This window comes from Schistocerca piceifrons, chromosome 2 (genome assembly GCF_021461385.2).
Source record: "Schistocerca piceifrons isolate TAMUIC-IGC-003096 chromosome 2, iqSchPice1.1, whole genome shotgun sequence".
In the NCBI taxonomy this organism is placed as follows: domain Eukaryota; kingdom Metazoa; phylum Arthropoda; class Insecta; order Orthoptera; family Acrididae; genus Schistocerca; species Schistocerca piceifrons.
The window spans coordinates 306,651,852-306,669,051 of record NC_060139.1 but is presented as its reverse complement, the minus strand read 5'-3'; the positions used below and the strand labels follow the sequence as shown (position 1 = coordinate 306,669,051).

General features: G+C 41.6%; 1 protein-coding gene across 4 annotated transcripts in view; it reads left to right on the top strand.

The window, feature by feature from the left end:
• The first annotated feature begins 937 nt into the window (after nucleotides 1–937).
• Nucleotides 938–17,200, top strand: part of LOC124776153 (pre-mRNA 3'-end-processing factor FIP1) — a 108,194-nt gene continuing 91,931 nt past the window's right edge. For 3 of the 4 annotated variants that reach the window (XM_047250991.1, XM_047250990.1, XM_047250989.1), the window contains exons 1-2: nucleotides 939–1,269; nucleotides 14,672–14,807. In XM_047250991.1, the coding sequence (XP_047106947.1) occupies nucleotides 1,114–1,269; nucleotides 14,672–14,807 (292 nt within the window). In that variant the 5' untranslated portion in view covers nucleotides 939–1,113. Of the gene's footprint in view, nucleotides 1,270–14,671; nucleotides 14,808–17,200 lie in introns of all 4 variants that reach the window. The other variant, XM_047250992.1, reaches the window with a different exon arrangement.

Here is a 17,200-nt window from a genome sequence, read left to right as displayed (position 1 = left end):
ACTGGGTAAGCGCCGACGCAACAGGCAGCCATGGCCTGTTGTTATATCATAGGCTCAGCAGGAACACTGATGTGTGGAGTATGGTGCAGCACTTGTGCCAGTTGGAAAGCACGCAGCTCACAGCATTCAGTAGGTCTGCAGTCAGTGGAGGCCAACTCTTGCGATGGCTGCTTTTAGAACCATGTCACCTTGTAGTTCAGCACGGACCTCTACTCGTAGATTGTGGCTGCCAAATTGCGATTCCTTTGGCTAAAATGACGAGTATTTATTCCATACTTTTACCAAGGTATTGTTATCGACCACGTAGGCTATAAGGAGCCCGTGGCTTGGATGTGTAATAACCAGCCTACCGAAACCGCAGTAGTTCTGCCTTTTTTCTGTGTCGTCGTTGTTCAGATGGCGGCCCCTTGCCTAGCCTGCAGTTTGATAATCGGCTGGTGGTGTTTGAGCATCTGACGCAACAACGTTTGGTCGGTTCCGAGTTCATCCGCTCACATGGTCTTTTGCAATAGCAGTAGCAACGTCGCTATTTTACGCAGTACCGGTAACGCCGAATAATAGATTTGGCGCCACGTTTAGCTCGTATTTTAATGATAGCTGCTGAGGGTTATGTCTCACTGACTTTGCATGTACTTGTAATAGCCACTCTCTTGGCTGCAAAGACGAAATCGGGAAGGACACTTGAATCCAATCCAAACTAATGAGTGATACACAAGGAAGGTTATAATGTCCACGACAGCGCTGGCTGTGGTGTGTACTTTTCTCTGTATCACCACATGTCGTGGACAGTTTTTATCACTTCTAAATAGTTTTGTAGCACCAGTATCTCTGAAACACTATTATGTCCGTGGAATAATAGATGTGCTTCTGCTCTCCGCTTTCACCAGTATATCGATAGACCTTTCTTGTGTACTGTCAAGATTACTGATCATGTCTGTGTGGATAATCTTTGCGTGTTTACAAATCATGTCGCTTCATGAGTATTAAGCGGTTTGTTGGTCGAAAGTGCAGTGAAAATACAGTAATGTTTTTTCGGTATAATAATATTCCGTGACTTTTTTGTGTGTCAGAAACCGTATAGCTTTCGTGTAGCGTCAGTCAGTATTTCAAGAAATGGCAGATGATTCAGGGAATGAAGATCAGTGGTTGTACGGGGATTCGAATCAAGATGCCCCAGAAAGGGATAATAAAACTGATCCTAAAGACGTACCGGACGCAGTTCATAATACTGATTCTCAGATCGACACTTTGGAAGATCTCGGCGATCAGGCACGTATTATGAGAAACGCATCTATTGACAGCCGGCATGTTTTACCAAATATCTGTTTATGCGTACTTCCCCTTTTTGGTTTTTAAGTAACAACAGTAATACGTTAACTCTAATCAAGAAGTTACTTTCGAAACCACGAGTTACTTTTTTATTATAATACGACAAGTAGGCCTATTCTTGAATATGTGATGTTTTGTATTGCCCTGTCCCAGTCTATCAGACTTGAAAAATACTCCAAAAGTCAAATTATACATTAGTTTTGACATCAGAAAGTGACAGTCATGTAATATTGGACTATCGAGCCTGTATAAGGACTAATCACAACTAGAGTTGAGATTAGATACATTCAAGAATGCTAGTTACATTGATCAAGTTTGTTTCTCTTCAGTCCAGAGCATCGTACTGGTCGCTCTAATTTGATATTTTCAGTTTTAAAAGAAATACATAGAAATGTTGTTGTTGCCTTCAGTCTGAAAACTGGTTTGATGCGGCTCTCCAAGCTGCTCTATCCTGTGCAAGCCTCATCATCTCTGAACAACTACCGCAGCCTCATCCTGCTGAATCTGCTTCCTGCATTCATCTCTTCTTTTCCCTCTATGAATATGTTACACATTAGAACTATGGCTCTTAAGAAAAGGCCATGAAAAGTATCAAATTTTGCTGAAGATTTTTTAGTGATCTAGTTAAGAGTGTAAAAAGCTCCTCGTAAGTAGGGAAAGGAAGCATCACTAAATTCGAAGGTTAACTGAAGAATCATATTAAGAAGAGACTATCACATTGTATTAAGTAGGGTCAGTGCTTCCATTGAGGCAAGAATTAGGACCAGTAGTTTTATATTAAGAACTTATTTACTGACTTGCATACAGTGATTAAAGTTCCATGTATTGGGAGAAGGTATTCTGGCATGAAAGATGCTGTGATTTGGTGAAAATGTTACTTAATGGACATTGGCTGTGCACCTCTTCCTACCAAACAATTTATATATTGAGGCAGCCCCTTGATTTGGAGGTAAAGACTCAGTTCACACAAGTCCAAAATTATTCACATGAGTTTGTTTTGTGACGCGAGTCTCATAGAGTACCTCTAAGCAGAAAGTGGCATGTCATCAGAGTGATACTAACCTCATTCGTAGCAGACTACTACATGATTGGGCATCAGCAATGGACACGTGCTGAAGTAGTACATAAGTTTTCAGTCATTTGGCAAAATGGCGTGTTGGTTCTCCACCTGCATGGGTTGGCTATCAGCTGGAATTGGCACAGTTGTTAGATACTGGACTTGTATTTGTTGGATTTGGGGTAAAATCCTCGTTTGACAATCCAGGTAATCTTTTTGTTGTTTTACTAAATCATTTAAGGCACAACCTGGGAGGATTACTTTGAAAAGGACATTCCGCTTTCCGTACTTCTCAAGCTCAAGTTTTTGCTCAGAAATAGTGAAGAATTGATTCAGTCCTTCAGCTTGGACCAGTGATGCTATCAGACACAACTACTCCTCATCACAATACGTAGTCAGAGTGGTGATAAAGATGTGATAAAAGGTGTCTCATTTTAACAACTTAGGTATTGACAGATTGAGAAATAGGAGTTTTTGTGAGAATGTAAGTATAACATCAGATTGTGCACTGTATCTATTCAGGGTGTCTCAGAAACAATGCAGCAAACTTCTATGGGAGGTGGGGTGCATCATAAGGATTAAGAATTGCATAGAAACCCAAGGCTGCCAATGTCATCGTATGCCACTAGGTGTTGGCGCTGTACGTGGGAGTACTGGAGGGGAACGTGAGGATTTCCTCATCTGAGTGCTAGCCAGCATCCAAGGAGCACAGGAAGGTGTACAGACAGTGAGCTCACAGGCATGCGCTTGATGTATGGTATAAGTGATTGCAGTGGACAAGCCGTTGGATGCATAATTCCAGAGAGACATCGACCAAATGACTGCATCAAAGTTTGTGCGACTATGGGTCATTAAGAAGTAGCAGGGCTAGTGAGGGTAGGTCTCAATTGGCATGTTCATTCATTAGGGAAAAAAGTGTGTTCGATGCCATGGAGACTAATCTAGAACCAGCATAAGTGCTGTTGCCTTGGAGTTAAGCATGTGTTATACCAGTGTTCAGCGTGTTTTCAAGACCAGGTCCTTATTGCAGACATTTCATTTCCACAGGGTGCAGTTATTACACCCTAATGAGCATTCTGCACCTGTGTGTTTCACAATGTGGTTTCTGTAACGAAGTAACCCAGCTTTCGTTTCCCTGGTAAGGACATTTTCACCAGGCATGGCATATTCAATGACAGCAATGAGCATTTATGGGCACCAGAAAATGCTCCACAATGTGTGGCACCATGCGGCACAACGTCGCATCACAGTTAATGTGTGGGCGGGTTTTGTCAGCAACAGCTTTTAGTCAGGCCACTTCTTTTACCGTCCCACTTGACTGCAGCAGATTATCGTACCTTCTGCTGGAACAGATTCTTCCCAGCTTGCTTGAAGGTGATCCAGCAAATTTGAGGTGCAGTGTGGGGTTCCGGCACAGTAGGGCACCTGCTTATTTTTTACTAGGTGTTTTTAGGCATTTGAACAAGTTATTCCTGCATCAGTGGATTGGGTGTGTTGGACTGATTATCTGGCCTCCATGCTCACCGGATTTATCGAGCCTTGATTATTTCTTTGGGGAGGCATGAAATCTCTTGAGTTTCCCGTTCCTGTGGAGCCTGAAATAAATCTCGTTGCAAGACTCATCTGCACAGCTGTTACAATCAAAGAAACTCCTAATGTCTTAGAATGTGTCCGGCAGTCAACGTTCAGGTGTCAGATGTGCTTGGCATCTGATGGTGTGAAATTCAAGCATCAGTTGTAACTTTAGAGCTGCATTAATATCATACCCCATGTGCACTCATTATGTCCAATAAATGTCTCAAATAAATCAGTCTTTTTTTTTCCTTTCCGGTTTTCGACTTCTGCTATCACTCTCCCCGGACGTGCACAGCCATGGGTAGCTAAGCAATTCTTAACCCTTAGGTCATATTTGTTAGCATTGCCAACTCGCAATGGAACTACTACAATTACCAATCATTTGTCAGAACAACCTTCATTTTTTAAAAATATTGTGTTTTTGTGTTCATAGGTTTGAAAAAATCACAATCAAACTCGTCGTCTTCCAACCCAACGTGGAACCCAGGCTATATTAGATATCAGTCTGTCGTGACGACCTTCATTTCAAAGAACAATGCCGATGTTGATGTCTGTGGCTCAAGCAGAATGGCTGTATTACAGATATTAGTACACCTATTTTGCTCACTCTCTAATGACTTAGGATGCATATTCTCACAGGATGGCAACATAGTGAAAGAACTGGAAGCGAGGTGTAGCAAGGCTAATGCAGTGAGCGCTCAGCTACGATCTACTCTCTTCTGCAAGAAGGAAGTCAGTACCAAGACTAAGTTATCTGTGCACCGTTCAATCTTTCGACCAACTTTTTGTATGGGAGTGAAAGCTGGGTGGATTCAGGTTACCTTATCAACAAGGTTGAGGTTACGGATATGAAAGTAGCTAGTATGATTGCAGGTACTAGTAGATGGGAACAATGGCAGGAGGGTGTCCACAATGAGGAAATCAAAGAAAAACTTGGAATGAACTCTATAGATGTAGCAGTCAGGGCGAACAGGCTTAGATGGTGGGGTCATGTTACACGCACGGGAGAAGCAAGGTTACCCAAGAGACTCATGGGTTCAGCAGTAGAGGGTAGGAGGAGTTGGAGCAGACCAAGGAGAAGGTACCTGGATTCGGTTAAGAATGATTTTGAAATAATAGGTTTAACATCAGAAGAGGCACCAATGTTAGCACTGAATAGGGGATCATGGAGGAATTTTGTAAGGGGGGCTGTGCTCCAGACTGAACGCTGAAAGGCATAATCAGTCTTAAATGATGATGATCTAATGACCACATTATTGGCAGAATGTGAGTAATCTTGTTATTGACAAAATGTTAATAACTGACCTTCCTTTATCAACTGGAAGACAATATCAATACATGTTTTGTTGAAATCACGCTACATTGACTGCACAAAGATAAATTAGTTTAAACGATATCAGCTATACCGTTCTGTCCATTAAAATTACATCATCGTGAAAGTGGCCTGCAACAAATATTGAATTGGCATGAATGGCTATATCACTCACAGTTCTTGGAGACGCCCCAATATGATTTTCAGTGCAGCCTAGGGACCGATGACCTCTGCAGTTTGGTCCCTTTCATCCCTAAACCAACCAACCAACCGATCAGTGCAGCCTGACATGCCACCATTCTGGATATTGATCTCAACCTCTCTGATTGCCTCTTAAAAATTGCTAAACATTTTACAGAGGTTTCACAGACACACACACTACTGGTACCCTCCAGGCCAGTCCACTGAAAGATCTCTCCTGTCATATCCTTGTGTGCACCTGATTCTCAAAGTACATCCGTTATTACTGAATATCACTGAACCTGGAAAAATTTAACGCCTTCCAATAGAGCATTGACCACCTTCCATCAAGCGCTCAACTTCTGAACATCCTTCGCATCTTTTCTAGAGTGATATTCCACTGCTCACCTGATCTACAAAATATCATCCTAATGACATCCTTATTCTCAAGTTTTTACCACATGGATCGCATCTGTGTGAATGACCCAGGTGCAAATCTATCCAATGCATTCATACAGCACATCCTACTCCAGTGTCATCACAGTCATGCCCTGTCAGAGGCAGGGAACCTGGAAAAACTTTCATGCCATATATCAGTTCAGAGCAAAAATGTGCTTTCAGTGTACTATGGCATTTTCATTGTGTGCTGCTGTTGGTAACTATTTGTGTGATGAATAATGAGAAGTGAAGTGAACATTACAGATTGTGAATTGGTTCTTGGTAGCCAATCATCATGCTGCTTCATAATTTCCTGTCATTCATAAATGAAGTTAACTAGTATTTTGTTCTATTAGATTAGAATTTAACCACATTATCAAAATTTTCGGTGAATTGGAAATAGGATCTACAAGTAGGTTGTTGCAGTGACAAATGTATATCACAGGCTGTGCTACACATTAATCTATAATGACATTCATATGGACATTTGTCAGCTTTGTCATCTCACAACCAATTGTTACCCTCCAGCCTAACCTAGGTCTCGGGCTTCACTACAGATCAGTCTTTCAAAATGTCAAGTTTTCTTCCATTCACATTAGTTGGCTTCACCAACTCGCAACAAAATTGTCACATTCCAACCCAACATAGACCTTGGACTTCAATACAAGTTATTCTGTCAGCACATTTAATTTTCCTCCAGGCCTCAATATTGAAAACAAATCTATTCTCATTGGCTACTGTACACTGTCACCTGATCGTCTATGACAACAGTAACAAGGACACACTGGAAGAGCTTTGTACACCATAAGTACATTTCGTCTAACTCTGCTGTGACGTCAGCGCAGCTTTTTACATGGGCTCGACTACCAGCCAGCTGTCTACCTGAACGAGTGGTCATTGCCAAGCTGTTGCTTATATCAAAGTTGACCACCTAGTGGCAAAATGTGCTGCTCAGTATAACATGCCATGACTTCAGTGACTGCTTCACAAGTCATACCGTCTAGATCTTCTTTCTAAATCTCTGGATTGCATAGATTGGAATCGTTCTAAAACAATCTTTCCCTCATCAGTCACTGTGCTAATCTCAACCCCTCCCCCCAATCCAATTGGATCAACTTATCGTAAAAGCTACAATTGTGCTGCTTAATTCATGACATGCCATGACTTCAGTGACTGCTTCACAAGTCATACTGTCTAGATCTTCTTTCTAAATCTCTGGATTGCATCGATTGGAATCATTCTAACACAATCTGTCTCTCGTCAATCTCTGTGCTAACATCAACCCCCCCCCCCCCCCCCAGTCCAATTGGATCAATTTATCGCAAAAGCTACACTCATGCTGCTTAATCCATGATATCCCTTCCCCTCTGTATATGTTAGAATTACTTTTTGCATTTCCTCACTGATCTGGTTTTCCCCTAATGGTTTCTTCTGTAGTGGTCTTCTACAAATGTAAATAGTATGTGGTATACAGTACAGTATTTTCACAGTTTCATGTCTCAGCGGAAGATAAGATATATATTTGTGCATTACACAGGGTGCACATTAATAAAATCGACAAACTGCAGGGACATATTCCTGACTAGAAATGGAGGGAAAAAGATCCTATGAACGCGTGTCTGGAAATGGATGGTGTGCATGCAGCTACAACAAATGGTCACGGAACACAGTACTGGGCTGCATTGCATCCATGTCACAATAGATGTTCAGAGTGGCCACCATGGGATTGCAGGTACTAGGGAGAGTGGCAGTTGGCATGCAGGATGCACATGCTCATACTTTGGCTTACACAATGTTGACGGGCCACTTGCTGGAGCATGCACTAGAGGTCATCTCAATATCCTATAGAACCCGGTCCTCCAAAGCTGGAATAGGCACAATCCGCCACCTCCCTGCATGTTAGTCTGTTTGACAGAAACCATGATCACATAAATGCCCAAAAAGCTCTTGACGCATTGTGTGATGTGGTTGGTGAGTTGAAAGTACTTTTTTTTTGGTATAGCTGTGCTGCCTCTTGACCGTCTCCATCTGCTTGACTGTACACAAACACCATCTCAGCTTGTTTCTGACAATACCAGACCATTCTGCTGCATAACAGTACACTGTGTTAAACACACAAGGCACGTGGTCAGAGGAACTTTCATTTGTCAGCGCCATGTACAGTGGCAACAATGCTTATCTGGATACGTGTTCAGAGGACATTTTCTCCCTAATTTCCGGTCAGGAATCCATCCCTGCAGTTCACTGGTTTTATTAATATCCACCCTGTATACATTCCACAGAGGGAAAACAACATAGAAAAGTTTTTCACTGCCTGTCATAGCATGTTATTTGAGTGAACGCTTCAGGGAGCACGGTCTTCATTGACTGAGTGTGGGTTTGGGACTTCTGGTTCCTGAACAAGCGTCTGGTTAGTGCTGCCAGTCTTCTGTAACCATAAGCTCTGTGCATGTTTCAGTGGGCACCATACACCAAGATTGTGAATGACTGTGTATCACAGGGAATGGGAATCTTAGCTTTACCACCCAGATCATGGGGATGGTACAAACACTATTAAAAATTTCAACATCTAGGTGCATTACATGCCAAAAGTGTGCGTAGCTATTGAGGTGAAACAGTTGTCTAACTCCTGCCCAAGCAATTGAAAATCTGTCTGGGTGGACCCATAGTTGCTCATGAGATGTCAGTGGATCCTATAACAAGCATAAACACACATGACAGGGTGTATGAAATCCCCCTCCCCAAAAGAAAAGGAAGATGGTGGAGGGAACATTTAAAAAACTTAAAGTTTTAGGTGGGTTATTAGTGTCCTAAAATCTGTGAACTAGCTTTAAAATAATAACTTGCTTGGAAACTAATAGAGAAGGGAAGGTGGAATTATTAAGAAAGTCATTAAAAATCCGTGAATTCAATATAGCAGTTGGCATCTGTTACTTTCTCAACTGTAGAAAGAGTGTAGCTGTAGCCACATTAGATGGCGTGATCTAATGGAAATGGATATCCTGGAAATTAAGCAAGAATAGACGCGAGCTGGAATAGTCAACATAAAACAAATAATAAGACACAAAATAATGGAGAACTAATGGAGACTTCCACTTTCATTGCAACTTTTAGTACTCTGTTGTGACCTGAATATATCATTGCAAACTTGCTCACCTGTAAGGTTAGTCAGTCTTTACCTTGCTAACCTTATGAGCTGTTTAAAGTGTCAACATTTTGAGCATACAGCAGTGAGTTCTAAAGGAGAAGCTACACATGGAAAAGCACCCTTTGAACATGGCACTATCTATCTGGTTCCACCTGTATGCATCAAATCTTTCTAGGAGACCGTCAGTATGTAGCCAAGGCTGCCGAGAGGAAAAAAATTAATTAAAGTAACAAAATGTATCTTCTAAGCTGAACCCAAAAAGCAGTTTTAAGATTAAACCTCCAACCTTTGTCATCCATACTTCTTAACCCAGAATCTAAAGTAGAAGTTTCGATGCAGACAACATCCATGAAAACAAGAAGCAACAGCAGCACATGTACCTGCAATTTTACCTGCTAAAGCTAGCAGTAACATAGGTAGCCATAAAACAGGGCAGAAGAAGGCTATTTTAAACCTAAATGTGGATTAAGTAGTCCAAAAATAGGGTGCCTACCCTTCCTCCATCACCCATGAAGGGTAAAGAGGCAAGGAAAGGGCCACAAAATGTTTTTAACAGAATGTGAGGGAAAAGAGACAAGGAAAGGACCACAAAATGTTGTCAACAGGATGTGCCAGGTGTTATCATGTGTGTACTACTGGCACAGCTGACTGATGAGACTAACATCATGGACCTAGAAGCTTCAAGACAAGGATGGGCAAGCCCCTGGTCAAATGGTGGCTCAGCACTGTGACATGAAGCCAGGAGGAAATTAAAATCATAGCTTTGAAACAGCTCTCTTACTTCAGTGGCATATTAATGGATTAAGAACACCATGCAGGAATTTAGACTCCTTTCATAGTGAAGGCCCCATACTTTTGCCTGCAGCAGGTATGTTTTAAACATACTGCCTTTCCTGTAATTGGTGGCTATATCCTCCACAGAAAAGGGTGACCTTACTGTGGTCACAGGCCAAAGGATGAGGTGGCATTGTTTATCGTGGGGACATACCACTCCTCATCTGTGGTCTTAACTACAACGCAACTGGCAGCTGTCACAGTTCATGTGCGTAATAATAGTTACGAAAGAGGTGCAGGTTAATTTTAGAACTGGTGGGTGCAGGGAGGCATGTATGCCAGGTGACATTTTTTAAAATAAGTTTTATGTAATCCTAAATTGACCACCACATTTTATTGATATCTACATTGATGGCCCGAAGTGGGGGTCTTAATTGACTGCTCAGTCATGTGTCTCCTCCTCCCCCCCCCTCCCCACCCTACCCACCACCCCCAAATATGTCCTCTGATAGGGCTCCCGCAGCAAATTTCTCTCCGTTATATGGTATTTTTTGCTATCCTGTGGGCACTGGACCATATGACATTATGACAGTTATATTCTAGTTCTAAAAATTCCCTTCATGCCATTGAACAGATCACTGAGCAGACAGAATGGTTCGGGACTTCAGCTCTCACTACTACTCTTGCAGGAGGAGAAGAAGGAGATAATTTTCTCCTGTATGTCAGAGCATGCAGGGACCTGGGGAAATGATCATGCTTATAGGGCTAACATGGAGAGTTGTTCTCTCCAACCAGCACCTTTTCTGTCTCCCTCTGAACAGCTACCACATATGTGACGAGGAGGGCAGTGTGTTGGTGGGAGTCTGTGGCAGGAAATGACGGGCTAAAAGCTACAGTTAGTGAAATTTGCAGTGTCTTGGTTGCTTACCTTCTTCCAGTCATCATGAACAGACATAGTACTTAATGAGCTAAGGATGGGATATTGTTTCCAAATGCGCGGTTTTCTCCTACAATAGGAGGGCCCACCAATGTTTGAAACATGCAGAACACGGGTGTTGAGACACAATATTTTAACTGAGTGCATTTTATTTGCTGGCCTGAGAGGAAGTCAGTGTCGTCTGTAGGACCTGCCCGTTGTTTGAAGTGTGATATGGATCTAAGTTTTTGTTTGTTATCTAATTTCCTTTCCAAAACATTGGGAAGGAAATTTTTGTATATTACAAGACCACATTTGTTGCTCTTGTAATGGGTTTAGAAGTTATTGTTGTTTTAATTGATTTTAATAACAGTCTTCTCTTTATATTTTATGTATGGACAGTGAAGACCTTACTGTTTAGTGACCTAAAATAATAGTAATTAAGTTAAAAATCACAGTCACCTTCATTTGAATAACACATTAATGAAGAAGGGAGGGCGTACATACCAAAGTAATGGGAATGTTCATTTATGTTCTGTTTAGAATTCTGTAAGAGAAGACATACCCACATCCCATCCCCTTAAAATGCCACCTTTTTGCAGTTTCTTGAGTTTTAATCTACAGTTCATAACCAATAAATTGTGGTCAGAGTCCACGTCTGCCCCTAGATGTGTCTTAGAATTTAAAACCTGGTTCCTAAATCTCTGTGTAACCATTATATAATGTATCTGAAATCTTCCACTGTCTCCAGGCCTCTTCCATGTATACAACCTTCTGTCATGATTCTTAAACCAAGTGTTAGCTATGATTAAGTTATGCTCTGTGCAAAATTCTACCAGGCTGCTTCCTCTTTTATTCCTTACTCCCATTCCATATTCACCTACTAGTTTTTCTTCTCTTCCTTTTCCTACTATCAAATTCCAGTCCCCCATGACTACTAAATTTTCATCTCCCTTCACTATCTGGATAATTTCTTTTATCGCATCATAGATTTCTTCAATCTCTTTATCATCTGTGGAGCTAATTGGCATATAAACTTGTACTACTGTGGTAGGCGTGGGTGTAGTATCTATCTTGGCTACAATAATGTTTTCACTATGCTGTTCGTAGTAGCTTACCCGTGCTCCTATTTTTTTATTCATTATTATACCTACTCCTGCATTACCCCTGTTCGATTTTATATTTACAACCCTGTATTCACCTGACCAAAAGTCTTGTTCCTCCTGACACCGAACTTCACTAATTCCCACTATATCTAACTTTAACCTATCCATTTCCCTTTTTAAATTATTTAACCTACCTGCCCAATTAAGGGATCTGACATTCCATGCTCCAATCCATAGAACACCAGTTTTCTTTCTCCTGATAATGACATCCTCCTGAGAAGTCCCACTGGAGATCTGAATGGGGGACTATTTTACCTCTGGAATATTTTACCCAAGTGGATGGCATCATCATTTAACCATACAGTAAAATTGCATGTCCTCGGGAAAAATTACGGCTGTAGTTTCCCCTTGGTTTCAGCTGTTTGCAGTACCAGCACAGCAAGGTCATTTTGGTTAATGTTACAAGACCAGATCAGTCAATAATCCAGACTGTTACCCCCTGCAACTACTGAAAAGGCTGCTGCCCCTCTTCAGGAACCACACATTTGTCTGGCCTCATAACAGATACCCCACCATTGTGGTTACACCTATGGTATGGCTATCTGTATCGCTGAGACAAGCAAACCTCCCCACCAATGGCAAGGTCCATGGTTCATTGGGGGGGGGGGGGGGGGTGAAAAGACGAGGGCTAGCAGAAATCCTTGGGTAACAGAAGAGATATTGAATTTAATTGATGAAAGGAAAAAATATAAAAATGTAGTAAATGAATCAGGTGCAAAGGAATACAAACATCTCAAAAATGAGATCAACAGGAAGTGGAAAATGGTTAAGCAGGGATGGCTACAGGTCAAACGTAAGGATGTAGAGGCACATATCACTAGGGGTAAGATAGATACAGCCTACAGGAAAATTAAAATAGACCTTTGGAGAAAAGAGAACTACCTGTATGAATATCAAGAGCTCATGTGGAAAACCGGTTTTAAGCAAAGAAGGGAAGGCAGAATGGTGGAAGGAGTATATAGAGGGTTTATACAAGGGCGATGTACTTGAGGACAATATTATGGAAATGGAAGAGGATGTAGATGAAGATGAAATGGGAGATATGATACTGTGTGAAGAGTTTGACAGAGTACTGAAAGACCTGAGTCGAAACAAGGCCCCGGGAGTAGACAACATTCCAATAGAAATACTGATAGCCTTGGGAGAGCCAAGCATGACAAAACTCTTACCATCTGGTGAGCAAGATGTATCAGACAGGTGAAATACCCTCAGACTTCAAGAATACTCTAATAATTGCAACCCCAGAGAATGCAGGTGTGAAAATTACCAAACCTTCAGTTTAATAAGTCACGGCTGCAAAAACTGTCACGAATTCTGTACAGACAAAAGGGGAAAACTGGTAGAAGCCGACCTTGGGGAAGATCAGTTTGGATTCTGTAGAAATGTTTGAACATGCGAGACAATACTGAGCCTACTACTTATTTTAGAAGATAGATTAAGGAAAGGCAAACCTATTTTTCTTGCATTTGTAGACTTAGAGAAAGCTTTTGACAAATTTCTGAAGGTGGCAGGGGTCAAATACAGGGAGCGAAAGGCTATTTACAATTTGTACAGAAACTAGGTGGTAGTTAAAAGAGTCAAGGGGCATAAAAGGGAAGCAGTGGTTGGGAAGGGATTAAGACAGGGTTGTAGCCTCTCCCCGATGCTATTCAATCTGTATATTGAGAAAGCAGTGAAGGAAACAAAAGAAAAATTCGGAGTAGGAATTAAAATCTGTGGAGAAGAAATAAAAACTTTGAGGTTCGCCGATGACATTGTAATTCTGTCAGAGACAGCAAAGGACTTGGAAGAGCAGTTGAACGGAATGGACAGTGTCTTGAAAAGAGGATATAAGATGAACATCAACAAAAGCAAAACGAGGATCATGGAATGTAGTCAAATTAAGTCGGGTGATGCTGAGGGAATTAGATTAGGAAATGAGGCACTTAAAGTAGTAAAGGAGTTTTGCTATTTGGGGAGCAAAATAACTGATGATGGTCAACATAGAGAGGATATAAAATGTAGACTGGCAATGACAAGGAAAACATTTTTGAAGAAGAGAAATTTGTTAACATCGAGTATAGATAAATTTAAGTGTCAAGAAGTCATCTCTGAAAGTATTTGTATGAAGTGTAGCCATGTATGGAAGTGAAACTTGGGCTTTAAATCGCTTAGACAAGAAGAGAATAGAAGCTTTCAAAATGCGGTACTACAGAAGAGTGCTGAAGATTAGATGGGTAGATCACATAACTAATGAGGAGGTATTGAAGAGAATTGGGGAGAAGAGGGATTTGTGGCACAACTTGACTAGAAGAAGGGATTGGTTGGTAGGACATGTTCTGAGGCATCAAGAAATCACCAATTTAGTATTAGAGGGAAGCGTGGAGGGTAAAAATCGTAGGGGGAGACCAAGGGATAAATACACTAAGCAGTTTCAGAAGGATGTTGGTTGCAGTAGTTACTCAGAGATGAAGAAGCTTGCACAGGGTAGGGTAGCATGGAGAGCTGCATCAAACTAGTCTCTGGACTGAAGACCATAACAACAAGAACAAGAAAAGGCGGTAGTTGTAATTTTTTGCCTTCTTTGTTACATATTTGTAAGTACTGTATCTGTCTTTTTCTCGTGATTAGTATGTTCCATGAATGAAGAAACAATTTGTGTTGTGCATGTTGACAGGTTTTCTCTTTATACTGTGTTCATATTATGAGTTGTTACTGTCCTACCAATCAGTGTTCAGATTGCTTTTGTTGTATCTCAGGTCTTACATTTTCAATAAATCTGTATTCATTTGTTCAGCCTTTGCCGGCACCAGAACCTCCCACCATAGCACCACCAGAGGTTAAAGATGGTGAAGAGGATTCGGAACTGAATATAGCTGAGGGTGAGGGTGGACAGATTTCAAGAGAACAAGGGGAGGTGGATGCTGAAGGAGGTTAGATTTGAAGTAATTTATAGAATATGCTAGATATAAATTTAATTTACATAAATTTATGTGTAAAGTAGGTTTAATTCGTTTAACATATATTTCTGTAGGAGATTATTGTTGCATTGGGTTGTAGCTTTTTCCTTGACAATAATAATGTCTTATAAGCGGTTGCCTTTGTAGGTGTGCTACAATTTTCACAAGGTATTAAAACAAATGTTTTCTCTATCTCCTTCAATACATTGGTCAGTGGTACTGTTCTATGCTGAGCATAGTAACTTCTACACATTTTACTGTTGTGACATATCTCATATTATGTTGTGGGCGTGGCTGGTGCTGTGAAACATACCAACCACATTTGAAGGGTTGTATCCTGCTGGCTGCTGTGTTTTCTTGATGACTGGTTTTGCCTAGTCTATTTTCACTGTTAATTTTATATGTGGTCTATTATTGACTAACATGTTATCAAACATTTCATTTCTGCACTTCGTATTTTATGGAAGATGCCAAGGATGCACTACAGTAAGGCAGTAGACCAGGTTGATCTGGTATGAGGTGTATGGATTTGGCATGCAGTTTCACATCTCTCATGGCCAGGCCGAAGAGCAGGATGATCGCGCTGGCATCCAATGTTGGCAGTGTAGAGGAACTGAGGCATCTGAAACATCCAGTGGCCGTGTCCGTAGACTGGGATCCAGGCCCCACCGTGAGGTGTGTCAGACGAGAAACGGTTGGCAAGACTGTCAGCAGCTGAGGAGCGAACTGTCTGGATCAAGTCTGTAAAGAGAGCAAACATAGGAATTGACACATGGAACAGGATAGCTGAAAGTGGTGCAAAAGCGCTCTGAAAAGCATATGAACAAATTGCGCCTATAGGCAGGAAGTGAGGGCGGGAGCACTTCGAAGTAAAGATTGTTGAGCTGAGAAGGCAGAAATGAGTACAAGATGTAAGGGTCCGTAGGCCCTTACTATAAGTTTGCACTCGGCACAGGTCGATAGGGCAAACAATTGATAGTGTGTCGTGTTGCGAGAGCGAGCTTAGAATTGAGTCAGTGTTGTTCCCAGGTTGCGGGCCGAGCCGTGTGGAGGCCTGTTGCTGTAATGCAAGGCTTTACCGACAAAGGGAGTGGCCATCGCCACGGTTTAACCCCTTTGTGTTAGAATAATACGGGAAAGTGAAGAAGTATAATTACGAGAGTGATCAGTGATATTTCTGTGCCGATATTTTTGGTTTCGCGTCTACCGCGCCTGCATCATTTGGATTGCAGTGTTGGATTGCAGTGATTGAATTTGCGTGTGACAATAATGAATAGCGAGGAAGCCTGTGCTGAGATTAGCCGTAATTAAATATGTATGACGAAGGCAGTGGCTGTCTCCTTCCTTTTGTATTTTTGAGACGAATATAGGTCCTTGATTAGTGAAGCTGTGTTGGCGTTTCTTCTTGTCACCGGACATTTCATTATTACAGCATTTGAGAAGGACAAAATGGAATGTAACAACTCCGTAGCAGTCAAATCCGATTGCCAGCCCCATTAGGTACACAGTCACATTAATTAATATTTATTTGGGCTGCTATTTAGATCCGGATCCGGTCGAGATACATAAATCGGAGGTGTTACACCCTTGGCTTACCGTGAAAGGACTAGTGCAATTTTCGGACGAATCGTAAAGAACAATAGGTAATTTTATCTTGCTTAACGCGATAAAATATTTTTTCCAATTTTGGATCGAGACAGAGCATAAACTTTGAAATCGCGACAAGAAACAGTCCATTTTGAACAATACGAAGTAATAGCATCTTACGATTGTGACTAAACTTTTTCTTTGCCATATTAGTTAAGAATAATGGTGTCAATAAACTGTGTTATAATGTGCAAATGCGTAAATCCGCGCGAAAAACTGTGAAAAGTGGACACTAAAGAAAGACACGTGTGAACATTAAAATAGCAAAACGAACTAAGAATTTGTCACTAAAGCTTTTACAGAAGTGTTAAATAGTAATATTGTGACTGGAATTGCTTTTTAAATAGTGAAAATCGGACAGCTTCATGAGGACCCATAAACTGTTATGCGGACGACAATTTAGGTGGCGACGCAATTGTTGAGTGACGTCACGCAGGCCCGTGTAGCAGTTGCGCCAAAGAGCTTCGATCTGCGAGGTGATTTCACACGTCATCCCAACTACCTGTGCGAGGAGTAGGTCAAGTACAGATGCACTACACCGACGGTCTTCAGCGCGACTTCGAGATACCGAGTGCTGACCCGGCATCTAGCGGCCGAACTACAAACTACGCCCGCCTGCAGTGCCACGGAGCGGCCGACGGAGAACTACGACGACTCGCCACAGATCTTCAGCGCGACTTCACGCAGCTCCGGCGGCAGTACAGCGCCACGCCCACTTC